At 52.9% G+C, this 12,707-nt stretch overlaps 1 protein-coding gene across 1 annotated transcript; it reads left to right on the top strand.

The window, feature by feature from the left end:
* Positions 1-276: 276 nt before the first annotated feature.
* Positions 277-6,620, top strand: SLC35E4 (solute carrier family 35 member E4). The gene is made up of 2 exons (XM_077761599.1): positions 277-1,404; positions 5,645-6,620. Exons 1-2 carry the CDS (start codon positions 786-788, stop codon positions 6,076-6,078), a joined length of 1,053 nt encoding a protein of 350 aa, XP_077617725.1. The 5' UTR covers positions 277-785; the 3' UTR covers positions 6,079-6,620.
* The last annotated feature ends 6,087 nt before the right edge of the window (positions 6,621-12,707 follow it).

Below are 12,707 nucleotides of genomic sequence, written 5' to 3'. Positions count from 1 at the left end.
TGTGTTGGTCTCTACAGGGGGTCTTGCCTTGGTGCTGAGTGTGGAGGGGCCTGAACCCGCACTGGTAGGGGAAAAGGAACAGGCAGCCTGACTACAGAAGGGGGGCTCTGCTGAGAGAAGGACTGCCAGGCGGATGGAGGAGGGGCTGTGAGCTGGCGGTGTGGGGGCGGAGCGAGACTGCCCTCCCGGCTCCGGAGGCGGTGCCTGACCGGGAGCGGGGCTGGGGGCTCCCCCCAACTTTCCGGGTGGGGCCTGGGCGACGGCGGTGGNGGGCCGGTGTGTCAGCCAGCCGCAGGGCCTGGGCGCACTGTCGGAGGGAGCGAGCCGCGACCACCGGGCACCACCGGGAGCCCGTGTCCGGATAGCCCCTGCCAGGCCTGGGCCCGGCCTGAACAGGCATTAGGTCGCGGGGTCTCGACCAAAGAGGAAAATGAACAAGGATTCCATCTAATTGTGGAGTGGGCTTAAAAGCGGGAAGAAGAGTGGAGACTTCACCTGGGACTGGACAGAGATGCCCACAGCTTACTAGGCCAGGCTGGAGCACCAGAGAGCCTGACATCCCAGCAGCTACGACCTGGGTTCTGCCCTGCTCAAGCCAGAAACACAGCATAGCTCCTGGACCTTGGTTGGCACAGGCCTGTCACAAGAAGCAGTGCCTTCACCTGTCTGAGACTGGCCCCAGGATCTGAGGAACTGGGATCCGGCCTGGACCAGAGTGGGACTCTCTGGGGGCCCAGAGGTGGTCACTGGGGAGCTGTCTTTCTGCCTCAGACCCACTGGTACGGATGTGTCGCTGCCCACTGGAGCACCATGACGGCAGGATGACCTCAGTGGAGGCAGTGGCAGTGGCCAGTGGTGCTCGGGTGGCTGGTTCCCCCGAGTGGCCCCCTGACACCCCCCAGGCCCTTGGTCAGCCTGGCCGGGTCAGGGTGGCAGTGGCAGCACTGGTGTGGCTACTGGCAGGAGCCAGCATGTCAAGCCTCAACAAGTGGATCTTCACTGTGCACGGCTTCGGGCGGCCCCTCCTGCTCTCGGCGCTGCACATGCTGGCAGCGGCACTGGCATGTCACTGGGGGGCACAGCGCCCTATGCCCAGCCGCACCCGCCGCCAAGTGCTGCTGCTCAGTTTCACCTTCGGCACCTCAATGGCCTGCGGCAATGTGGGCCTGAGCGCTGTGCCCCTGGACCTGGCACAGCTGGCCACCACTACTACACCACTGATCACTCTGGCCCTGTCAGCACTGCTGCTCGGCCGACGCCACCACCCACTACAATTTGCTGCCATGGGCCCACTCTGCCTGGGGGCTGCCTGCAGCCTGGCTGGTGAGCTCCGGACACCTCCCGCGGGCTGTGGCTTCCTGCTGGCTGCTACCTGCCTCCGGGGCCTCAAGTCCATTCAGCAGAGTGAGTGCCTGGGTCACTGGTTGGGGAGGTGGGGACTGGGGTGGGTGTATGGCCTGGGTTACCCTGGGAGGGGTATAGCTGTTAATCCCATTTTCCAGATGAAGAAACTGAGGTTCATGACTTTGGCAAGGCAGAAACGAAGGCTCAGAAAGGGCCAACAGCTCAGTGAATTCCAGGCCCCAAACTTAGATATTTAATAATAGTTGCCATTGATCTGTGTCTCAGGTTTTTTCAAGCCCTTTATCTCTTTGGATCTCCATACTGCCCTGATTAAGGAAGGCACAGTATTGTTCCCACTGACTGGTAGAGAGACTTGCTCTGGGTCATGTGGCCAGTGAGCAGCAGAGGTGAGATCTGAAGCCAGGCAGTCAGATTCCATGCTGTCCAAGTGATGTGGTGTTAAGACTGTGGACCCAGAGGGGAATCTGATAGTGGGGACCAGGAGAGAGAAAGAGCGAGAGAGACCTTGACTTGGGATTCGGAAGGTGAAGGCTTTGGCTAAGTCTGGGAAGGGCTGCTATTTACTGGGAGCTGCAGTGTAACATGCCCCATGCTGGTGTTGACCTTGAATTGTCATGGCAACCACCACCTTCATCCCTGTTTTATAGCCCATGGAACTGAGACCTAGAGGTGCCCCAGGTCATCTCACCTCTGAAGAAAGGATTCAGGGGGCTCTGGGAGATGATGAGGTGGAGGCTCCAGGCCTAGACCCTGGTAAATCACTGTGTCTGATGGTGGAGGATGCCTTCCTGTGGCTTACCGAGGGGCATCTGAGTCAGTTCCCACTTTCTCTCTTCCTCAACCGAAGGGAGATGTTGGGGAGGACAAGATGCCCATTTGGAGTAGGAAGCCTGGGTTCCAGCCACACCTTTGCTCATACTTGCTGGTCAACCTTCAGCAGATCTGGGTCTTATCTGGGCCTCAGTCTCCCTATCTGTTCAGTGGAGGAGGGTTGGAGTTGTTGGAATCTCAGGGGTCACTTGCTCTCTCGCTCTTCCAGCTCTGAGATCTGTGACCCAGGCCTGGGAGAAGGAAGAGGGGGCTCTAAGGGTGCTAGGCTGAGGTTCAGGGCAGCCTAAGGCAAGAGAAGGTTGAAGTCAGAGCTCAGCCCTGCCCTGGCATCTTCAGAGTCAGGACTCGGAGGCCTTGTCCCCGTCCTGGGCCCTGAGGCACAGCCAAAGCTCAGTTCTATTTTTGCCCTCCCAGTTACATGAGAGCTGGTGACTGAGCTCGAGCCTGAGCTCTGGGCAGGAGTCGGCAGTGGGAAACCGGACCTCTTGTTCCGCTACCTTCCCTACCCCAAGCAGGGTCACAAGGCTGGGAAGGCCCCAGCTTCCGGGCCCATGCTGTGCCTGCTGAGGCCAGTGCTTCTCACCCAGGCCATAGACACATGAGTACGGAACAGCAGGTGCCTGGCATTGGACTGTTGATTGGCTTCTGCCACCCTTCTCTCTCAAGTGTCAACTGCCTGGCCTTCAAGGTGGGTTGGTTGGGTGCTTCCTCCAGGCTCTCCACGGCACCTTCCACTTCCCCTATCACAACTCTGAGTGTTCTGTATTGTAGCCACTTGGTTGCCTGTCTATATCCCCCCGGACAGGAGCTCTAAGTGGGCATGGACTGATTTTGGGCATCTCCATGTCCCCAGAATGGACAGGAGGCCTGAGGACTGCCACAGGGCAAGTACTCTTTAGGTGGTGGGGTTATTAATGGCTCTGACAGTTTAATTGGTAGGCTGGTTAGGCTACATGGCCTAGGGTGCTAAGGAGGGAGCTTAGGAGGCTGCACGTGGGATGAGGAGGAACAGACTGGAGTCAGGAAATGAGTTGGGTTTTGGACAAGAGGAGGTTTCTACTTCCAGGGGTTCCAGATTCAGACTAGAGTGTAAATGGCAGATGCCAGCTCCTTTCCCGAGAGCAGACTCCATGGCAGTAGGGGTGAAAGTCCAGGGAGAGGAGCATCCCGGCAGCCACGGGCAGGGCCAGTAGCTTCCTTCTGACCTGGGCCAGTTGCAGGCCTGGGGAGCTACACTCACAGAAAGACTGGAAAGTGGGGGGCCAGCTTACTGAACTTGCTTTTAGCTGTACCCACCTGCATCAGAGAGCAACCTGATCTGATCCCTATCTGAGCTCTCTGGCAGGTGGGGAGATGCACTCAGAAGCAGAGATTACAATGGCAGGAGAAGTTCTAGAGCCAAGATGGGCACAGATGTGGTCAAGTTGGTTTCTTCCTCCTGGGGAAAACGGGGGAGGCTGCCTGGGGGGAGAAGGCTTGCAGTAATAATGACAATAATATCATAATAGTAGCGAATACTTGCTGAGCCCTCACTGTGTGCCCCTGCTGTGCCCAACTCTTGGTATGGTCGGAGCAGGAGGGCATTCTGGGAGTGGGAAGCAGGCCTTGCCAGAGCACAGGTGTCCACCAGCAGGAGCTGTGTGGGGGATCATGACAGCTGTCATGGTGAGCAGTTGCCACTGGGCACCAGGCCCTAAGCTCAGCATCTCACACCCCTCTAGTGAGGGGTCTGTTGTCACCTTCCCTAGGCACACACGAGGAGAAGAAACACAGAGTGACTTGTGTGATACCACACAGCAAGTGAAGGAGCAAAAATGGGATAAGCCAGCAGGCAGTGGAACAGAGAATCTAGAGAACATGTTTGTTTGAATGTGGCAGAAGCCTGGGTGTATTCAGATGCTGAAACAAAAATGCCTTTAGAGGAGAGGTGGAGATAGAGGGTTCAATACGGCTAGTGGGGGAGGGGCCATTAAGGAGGCAGGACAAGAGGCTGGCATTTGGTGGGGCAAGTGGCCTATGCCAGAGGATCACTGCTTTTTCCTTGGGCTGCAGGGAGGGAAGGGAGGCAGAGGGCTGGGTGGGATGTGGAATAGGCACAAGGGGCTGGGGACGGTGATGGTAGGTTTGGACTTTCCTCCCTGGCTGCCTCACAGAGGTGAAGTTCACCTGAAACCCTAAACATCTTCCAATGATTGGCCCTTTAACATACAAGCCACACGCTGCTTGTAATGGTGCTAAATTTGGAGTGAACAAGCAGGAAGCATTCTAATTATCTGTTCATTTCTAGAAATGCTTGAGCTAGAGGGACTGTTGCCTAGAGAACAAAGCCAAAACATCAAAATGAAATCGAGAGAGAAGTACAGTTTTCCTATTCCAGCCTCTGAGTAAGCACGCCTGTAGCTTTTTGGAAAGTGTGTGTCAGAAAATGCACAGAGACTTCAAGAGCCCTGGAAGGGGGGCCTTGCTCTATTACTCATCTCTCTCCACTAAAGCTTGGAGAAGGCCCCAAAACACCATTGCCTGTGTGCAAACACTGTCATTTCACCGGAGCGGTGTCTGGCTTTGGTGACGGGCACTGCTTCCTTTGTGAGCCAGCTGGGCAGTAACGCGTATATGCGCAAACACATGCACACAGGCAGACCTTCACACGTACAGAAGCTGGTAGGATCCTCTCCTTCTCTGCAAAACTAAAAGGTTTCCTCTTAGTCCTGGATTCATCTTGACAAGCCTTAGTGATCAGTTATAAACAGTAAGTGATGCCAAGCACAAACAATGACTTTCTTGTTCTTAGTCATCCCAGGGGTCGTAAGTGAATGAAGCAGTGAATGAACCCACCATTTGACTCAAAAAATTCATTGTTGTAAAATTTTTTTTTTTGGCCAGTAAGTGGTGGAGCGGGGACCTTCTACGGTCTGTCCCTGCTTTGGTGGTGGGAGCTGCAGTGCAGGGTAGTGGGTGTGGTAAGGACTAAGGCCAAGAAAGGTGGGTCGGGGTCCCTTGGCACAGGGACTTCCAAGCAGATTAAGAACCTATGATATTTTTCTCCAGGGCCTGGGGACCCCCTGAAGATTTTTTTTTTTAGAGCCATGTTTCATGTTTATTGATTGTATCTTTTTACATTTACTAAGCACTTACCTTATAAAGGCTTTATAAATGTTATCTATTTTAAACTTTACAATAATGCTGCTTATTAGGTGTGGTTATCACCCAACTTTGCAGGTGATACAGAGGTTAAGTACCAGGTCACAGCTGGTAAGGAGTGGATACAGGTCACAACCCAGGTGGTGTGAATGGATTCTTGGCTGTCGTGTTACAGAGCAGGACCAACTAATTCTGCCTGAGGAACTGGGGCAGGCTTCCTGGGTGATGGGCCTTGGAGGCCATGCCTGGTCTGCCAAGTGGGGGTTGTCTGCCTCTGGGTTGCTGATGGCTGCTGTCCTGGTTGCAGGTGCCCTGCTGCAGGAGGAGAGGCTGGACGCGGTGACCCTGCTGTACGCCACCTCGCTGCCCAGCTTCTGCCTGCTGGCGGGCGCGGCCCTAGTGCTGGAGGCCGGTGTGGCAGCGCCGCCCGCCCCCACCGACTCCCACCTCTGGGCCTGCATCCTGCTCAGCTGCCTCCTGTCTGTGCTCTACAATTTGGCCAGCTTCTCCCTACTGGCTCTCACCTCTGCCCTCACCGTCCATGTCCTGGGAAACCTCACTGTCGTGGGCAACCTCATCCTGTCCCGGCTCCTGTTTGGCAGCCGCCTCAGCGCCCTCAGCTATGTGGGCATTGCACTCACCCTTTCAGGAATGTTCCTTTACCACAACTGCGAGTTCGTGGCCTCCTGGGCTGCCCACCGTGGCTTCTGGCGGAGGGACCAGACTGGCAAGGGTCTATGACATCTAGGGGAACATGTGGGCTCCCTGGGACAGCCCCAGCCCGAATCCAACCTCGGCCAGTGGCCATGGGAGATGTGGAGAGCAGGCAGCTACTGGGGCCATGGGAGAGAGAGGGGCCTTCTGGAAGGGCCATCTTGGAGGCTGGAATGGGGACTCCCAGAGAGACCCACCTCCTGTCCCTGTCTGCCTCTCATCACAGACCTCACTCACCACTGGGTGGTGGGTCCAGACCTGGGCACAGTCACTGTGCTTATTGGACTAATTGTTATGATTAGCATCAACTACTACTCCAAAAATTGCTGGCCAAACTTTGAAAACCTCACCACGTTCTGATGATGACGATGATGATTCTTGGCGATTGCACAATCCGTCCTCCAGGAAGTGGGGGAGGCAGCTAGGGGGCCCAGAGAAGGGCTTCTTTGCTGCTGGGATCCCCTGGGGATTGGGGTCATCTATGCCAATTCCAGGCAGCTGCTGCAGCCTCACCCCTGGGCCCCCCAATTTTGGGTCTTCCATCTTCAAATAAACTATTTTTGCTTGTATACCTGTGTTATTTCTCAGGGTTACAGCCAAGGGAACACAGGGAGAGCTCTGGGCCCGCTGGGCACTAGCCACCCATCCAGAAACAAGCACATCCTCCCTTACCCATCATAGCCTATCCGGGCCTGCAACCTAGCCCCCTTCTCTAAAGTCCCTCCACCGGCCAGGCTGCCATTGCTTATATCCTGGATGGTGGCAGTAGCTTCCTCCCTACCTGCTCTCCCTTCCACCTTCCACATAGCCCCAGAGGGATTTTTTTAAAATACACACATACTGCTTCTGGGACAAAGTCAGAACTTCCTGCCCCAGACCATAAGACCCCCAGGGTCTAGCCCCTGAGGCCTCATCAGGCTTCTGTCTCACTTCTCCTCTCCTTGGGCTCCACCTTTCATCCTCAATGACTTCCCTCAGGCACCTGGCTTGGGAAGGACAGGCGCAGGGTTTCCTTGCCAGGGCCTCCACCCGGCCGCCCTTACAGAGGGGAAGTGGGCCCGAGGCTGAGTCACTCACTACCCATCCTGCCGGTGACTCAGAGATGCCACTGGCCCAACCCTGTCCCTGTGCAGCCTGGGCATTTCCCAGCCTCCGCTCTGAGGCTTGGCCAGAGAGGACAAATCTTTGGTTGGGCAGAACCTCACTAGTATCCGGGACCCATCCCTATTCAAGGGAGCCCACAGCCATAGCAGGAGGCTCTCTGCAACACCCTTGCCCTGGCTCCATCCCCATGGAATACTTGGCTGAAGAGTGAGCCTATCCCACCCCCATTTCCCCCACTCCTCCCACCCCCATCAGATCAAAGCCAGCCCCCTTGGTGGTTGTGGGGGCAGGGCAGGGCAAATTGCAGCTGTGCTTGGCCTGGGGGCTGGCTTGTCACCAGACTCAGGACCATCCAGCATTGAGATTCCCTCAAGGTCATGTTTAAAGTCCCCTCTATCAGAAAACCTGGGTTTGTATCTTGGCCCCTTTTCTCACACTGTGACCTGTTTTGGTCTCTCTTAGCGTCACAGTGTCGTTTCATTAGGAGTGGGCAGTGAGGATTGTTGGAATAACTGGTAGGAAAGGCTTAGTGGGGGGTGATTCCCACCATGGAATTCCTACCACTACCCCTCTAGTCTTTGCTTCTTACTAGTTGATTGCCCCAGGCAAGTCACTTCACCTCTCCAAGTCTCAATCTTTGTACCCAGGAGAACCGATGTCCCCTTCCTTGGAAAGCTCTTTCTGAATCCCACCGCTGCCCTGCCCCATGCCAAGCTGAGCTGAGAGCTAAAGGTCAGCCCAGCTGCCTGTACTTCAGACAGGGCACTGAGCACATCCCACTCTCAGAACTTGTTTATCACCTCTCTTCTCCACCAGACGGGGCTCTGAGAGGGCCAAGACAGCTGTCCTGCTCACCACTGTCTCCCCAGTACCAGCATAGTACCTGGCATGGATAGAGTAGGTAGAAGAGAATACTAGGGGTCAGCCTTGGGTTCAAACCTCAGCTCTGGTGTGTCTAAGCTGTGTGACCCCAGGCAAAGGCCTTCTCCTGTGCCTCTGTGTTAAGTGGGGGCAGCAGTAGAACCTAACCCATCTAGCTCCAGGAGGCTGGAGTTATTGTGGAATATTGTGTAATAAGCGCTTAGCAATAGTGCCTGAAACCTAATAGGTCCTTAACAAACATTAGCAGACTAACAACAGACACTTCACAGTTCCTTCCCAAGGCTTTTCACACTAGCCATCCCTCTCCCCCCAAGCCTTCCTCTACAGTTTGAGAGCCCCCAGAGCCTGCTCTTGGAGCACAGCAGGGTGGATGCCCTGGCTACCACCCCCTTGCCCTGCTTTGGAGGAAGCCAGGGAAGCTGGGTCTGTGCTGGGCATCCTGCCATTGTGGATTCAGAACAAAGCTGCTGCCTTGTCTTAGCCCCAGCTGCCAGGGGGCCCCTCCCAACCTCCCCAGGGGGCCCTTGGATTGTCATGGGGGTGGGCAGAGCAAACAAGGACTCTTCTTGCTCTCTACTCTGCTCCAGAATCAGCTCTGGGGTGCCAGAAACTCCAGCATTGCACTGCTCCTGCTCACTTGCCAATACGTCCAGGAAGTAACACAAAATACAATGAAGAGCCATGGGAGGCTTTGAGCAGGCAAGAGCCATGATGTTCAATAAGCATTTCCTGATAATGGCCCTTTAGTACGGTCTGGATCCTATGGGGAGGGGAAATTGACAGGAGGTAGACTGGGGAAGAAGTATTACAGTGTTTCAGATGACAATGGGAACAGTGTTTTGGGCACAGCACAGAGTACCATGAGTTGTATAGGTTCAGGGTAACAAATTATCCCTAAACATTATAGCTTAAAGCAATACACATGAATTATCTCACCGTTTCTGTGGATCAGGTATTTGGAAGTGGCTTAGTGGAATAGTTTTGGATGTCGGCCAGGGCTGTGGTCATATGCAAGGTTGGCTGGGGCTGGAGGGTCCACTTCCAAGATGGGTCATTCACATGACTTTTGGCAGCCAGCTTTGGTTCCTTGCCACTTGGGCCTCTCCACAGGGCATCTTGAGTGTCCTCATGACATGGTAGCTGGCTTCCATCAGGGTGAGTGAGAAAGAGAGCAAAAAGCCACAATGTCCTTCTTGACTCAGTCCCAAAAGTCACACTCATTTCTCTCATGTCTTCATTTATTATTTAATTCTAATACTGTTATTTCTCTGATAGCTTAGGTCACCTCTATTCAGTATGGGCCCTCCCACCTTGACCACCATTAGGGCAAGGGAAGGGGATCTTTGAGGTCATCTCAGGCTGGCTACCACATCAGTGAATGTTGGTTGAGTGAGTGATTGAGGACACAGCTTGGAGCCATGGGGAACTAGTCTGGGAGCCTCCTGCTCCAGGGGGGATCTTGTAAGCCACACCTCTGCTTCCTCCCTGATACAAACTATATGGTCCTGCCCACCGTGGGCACTTGGCAAATGTTTGTTCAGTGAGGGCTGGAGGCTGCCTTCTCTGACCCCCCACTTGCAGACAGAGAAGGTCTGGACTCCTTGGTCTATTTGAAGTCCTGGATGCTCTGATATCTCCAATACCACTCCCTGTGATTTCTTCCAACTATATGAGGCCAGCCCTGCTCCTTGTGTCTAATGGAATCTTCCAGTATCTAGACCTCCTACTGCCTGCTGCTGACAGCCACAATCCTCTTGTGCCCATCCCTCCTTCTCTAAACACCACCAGCATCCCAACTGAGTAGATTCTGGCCCAGCAGTACCTGCTGCCTGGATTAGGCATTTCTCTTTGTACATAAAGTTTCTTTGGTGGAAGAACACTGGTCCATGCATATTATGCTAGAGCCCGATAGCAAACAGATGAAAGCTGAGTGGCCTTAGATGAACCAGGAAATCCCTTACCTCTGAGACATTGCTGCTAAATTTCCCATGAACCCTGCTTGAAAATCACAGATCTAGGGGCCTGGGTGGCTCAGTCGGTTAAGCGTTCAACTTCAGCTCAGGTCATGATCTCACGATTTATGGGTTCGAGGCCTGCATCGGGGTCTGTGCCGACAGCTAGCTCAGAGCCTGAAGCCTGCTTCAGATTCTGTGTCTCCCCCTCTCTCCGACCCTCCCCTGCTCACGCTGTCTCTCTCTCTCTCAGAAATAAATAAAACATTAAAAAAGAAAAGAAAAGAAAAGAAAAGAAAATCACAGATCTAGTTCAATCCTTGTCATACATATGGGGAAACTGAAGCCCAAAGAGGAGAAAGAACCAAGATGATTATCTTAGTCTGTTCAGGCTGCTATAACAAAATTCCACAGGCTCCAAAACTGTAAGAAATAAACAACAGAAATTTCTTAACAGTCTTGGAAACTGGAGGTCTGAGATCTGGGTGCCAGCACGGTCGTGTGAGAGGCCTCTTCTGGGTCACTTTGTGTATCCTTACAAGGCAGACAGGGCTAGCTGGCTCTCTAAGGCCTCTTTTATAAGGGCACTAATCTCATTTATGATGGGTACACACTCTCACGGCCTCATCACCTCCCAAAGACCCTGCCTCTTAATACCATCATCTTGGGCATTAAGTTTTCAACATATGAATGGGGGTGGGGGACACAAATATTCAGACCATAGCAAAAATCTTATGCAAAGAATGAACAGCAGGGAGGGCTAGGACTTCATCTCCTAAGTTTCTGGATTCTGCCCTATCCTGCTCCCCACTGTGCTCTGAGAACAAAGCCAGGGAGTGAGGTTATGGAGGTATGCAGGCTCTGGCCCAGGTTCACAGGGAACGTCTGCTATAGAAGCCACCAGCCAGGTATCCCCCAGCTCAGTCAACAAAACATTTTTCTCTTCAGGGGGAAAGCAGTACAAGTGCTGTGCTAAGGGGAAGTCTAAAAAGATTTGTGATAAGAGGCTTTTACACGTGTTGAAAGCTTTCTGCTTTTGGGTGTCTCTTGGCACCTCTGAGAGGTGGGTAGGATGGTATATTACTCTGGGTCGTCTGAGAAGCAGACACCAAGATGGAATGAAAAGTGCAGGGGTTTTATGAGGGCAAATATTTGTGTGTGACAGAAGATGGGAAGGAAGCTGGGGAGGCTGGGAAAGTTGTCAGATCATGATCTAAATCAGACTCTGAGTGGAGGATAGAGGGGAGCATGTTTGGATAGAAGTGCTCCTGACCATGCTGCAGTCTAAGGATGGCTTGGCAGGGCCATCAGAGTCCTTGAGGCAATGAAGGCAACCAGAAGAGCCCCAGGTCTCCCAGGACTAGGTCTGCTTTACTGTGTCCATCCCTGCTGTACTCAGGAACTGGTTAGAAGGAGTTTGAGGGAAATCAAGCCTCGGCATAAACATGGTGATGGATTTCACCCTGCCCTTGGTCAGTTTTGCTTTCTGTTATTGGAGGTCTGTGGGACACATTCTAAGAATCACCATAGATGCCATTGTCACTCCCATTTTACAGAGTAGGCAGAATTCCAGAAAAATTCTAGGATCTGCCTGAACTCACAAAGCAGGATGAAAATCCATCTTTCAACTTTCTTTCAAGCTTCTTATGTGATACAGAGGTGGAGTTTGATGGATTCTTATGGCATTTGGATGTAACAGCCCAGAGACAGATAAGCAGAGTTGTGTGCTTCCGGGTTGAGAGCTACCTGTCCTCGGGGTTTGTAATGGAATCACCATCTAAACAGAGGTTGTTCAGGGAAATCACCAGGGTCACTAGCATGTCACTATTTATCTGCCAGGGTATTATAAACTTCACAGAAACTTCTTTTTTTTTTTTTAATGTTTTATTTATTTCTAGGAGAGAGAGAGAGACAGCGTGAGCAGGGGAGGGTCAGAGAGAGAGGAAGTCACAGACTGAAACAGGCTCCAGGCTCTGAGCTGGCAGTCAGCACAGAGCCCGACGCGGGGCTCGAACCCACGAACCGCGAGATCATGACCCAAGCGAAAGTCGGACCGCTCAACCGACTAAGCCACCCAGGCGCCCCTCACAGAAACTTCTCAAGCCACATGTAATTCTTTAATTCATCATAAAGAAAGAAAGTAATTCTGGACTTTCAAGGTGGGAACATTAGGGGTGCCTGGGTGGCTCAGTTAGTTTACCGTCTGACTCTTGGTTTTGGCTCAGGTCATGATCTCACGGGTTCATGAGTTTGAGCTCTGAATTGGGCTCTGTGCTGGCAGTGCAGAGCCTGCTTGGAATTCTTTCTCTCTCCCTCTCTCTCTGCCCCTCCCCCACTCTCACTGTTTCTCTCAAAATAAATAAATAAGCTTAAAAAAATAAAGTGGGAAAGTTAAAGTTTCATAAAATCAGATATCTGGAATCCCTGCTCCAAGCCAGGATGTTGGGCTGTGAGGATCATTTCATTTTTCCCTAGTACAGAACTGTGTCAAAACTCCAACATGGCCCACTTTTCCTGTGTTGTTTGAGTAAAGGTCCACTCTACTGAGTTTGAAGGAACGGAGTGAACTATTTGGGAAAAGGACTTGGACCTTCCCTGTAGCCCTCAATCTCAACCTCCTCCACTTAGCATGTGAAATCCTGCTCCTACCACAACCGATTCTGAAATTAAAAAGAATATTTTTTAAAAGGAGGATCCAGGGGCACCTGGGTGGCTTAG

This window comes from Crocuta crocuta, unplaced genomic scaffold, assembly GCF_008692635.1.
Source record: "Crocuta crocuta isolate KB4526 unplaced genomic scaffold, BGI_CrCroc_1.0 scaffold348, whole genome shotgun sequence".
Taxonomy (NCBI): domain Eukaryota; kingdom Metazoa; phylum Chordata; class Mammalia; order Carnivora; family Hyaenidae; genus Crocuta; species Crocuta crocuta.
Note: the sequence above shows the minus strand (reverse complement) of the source record. Positions and strands in the feature narration are given on the sequence as shown.

What these genes read in the sequence shown, in the direction of transcription:
- SLC35E4 (XM_077761599.1), top strand. Translation starts at nt 786, where the DNA reads ATGTGTCGCTGCCCACTGGAGCACCATGACGGCAGGATGACCTCAGTG. An exon ending in CCTCAAGTCCATTCAGCAGA is followed by an intron (nt 1,405 to 5,644) that starts GTGAGTGCCTGG and finishes TCCTGGTTGCAG; the next exon opens with GTGCCCTGCTGCAGGAGGAG.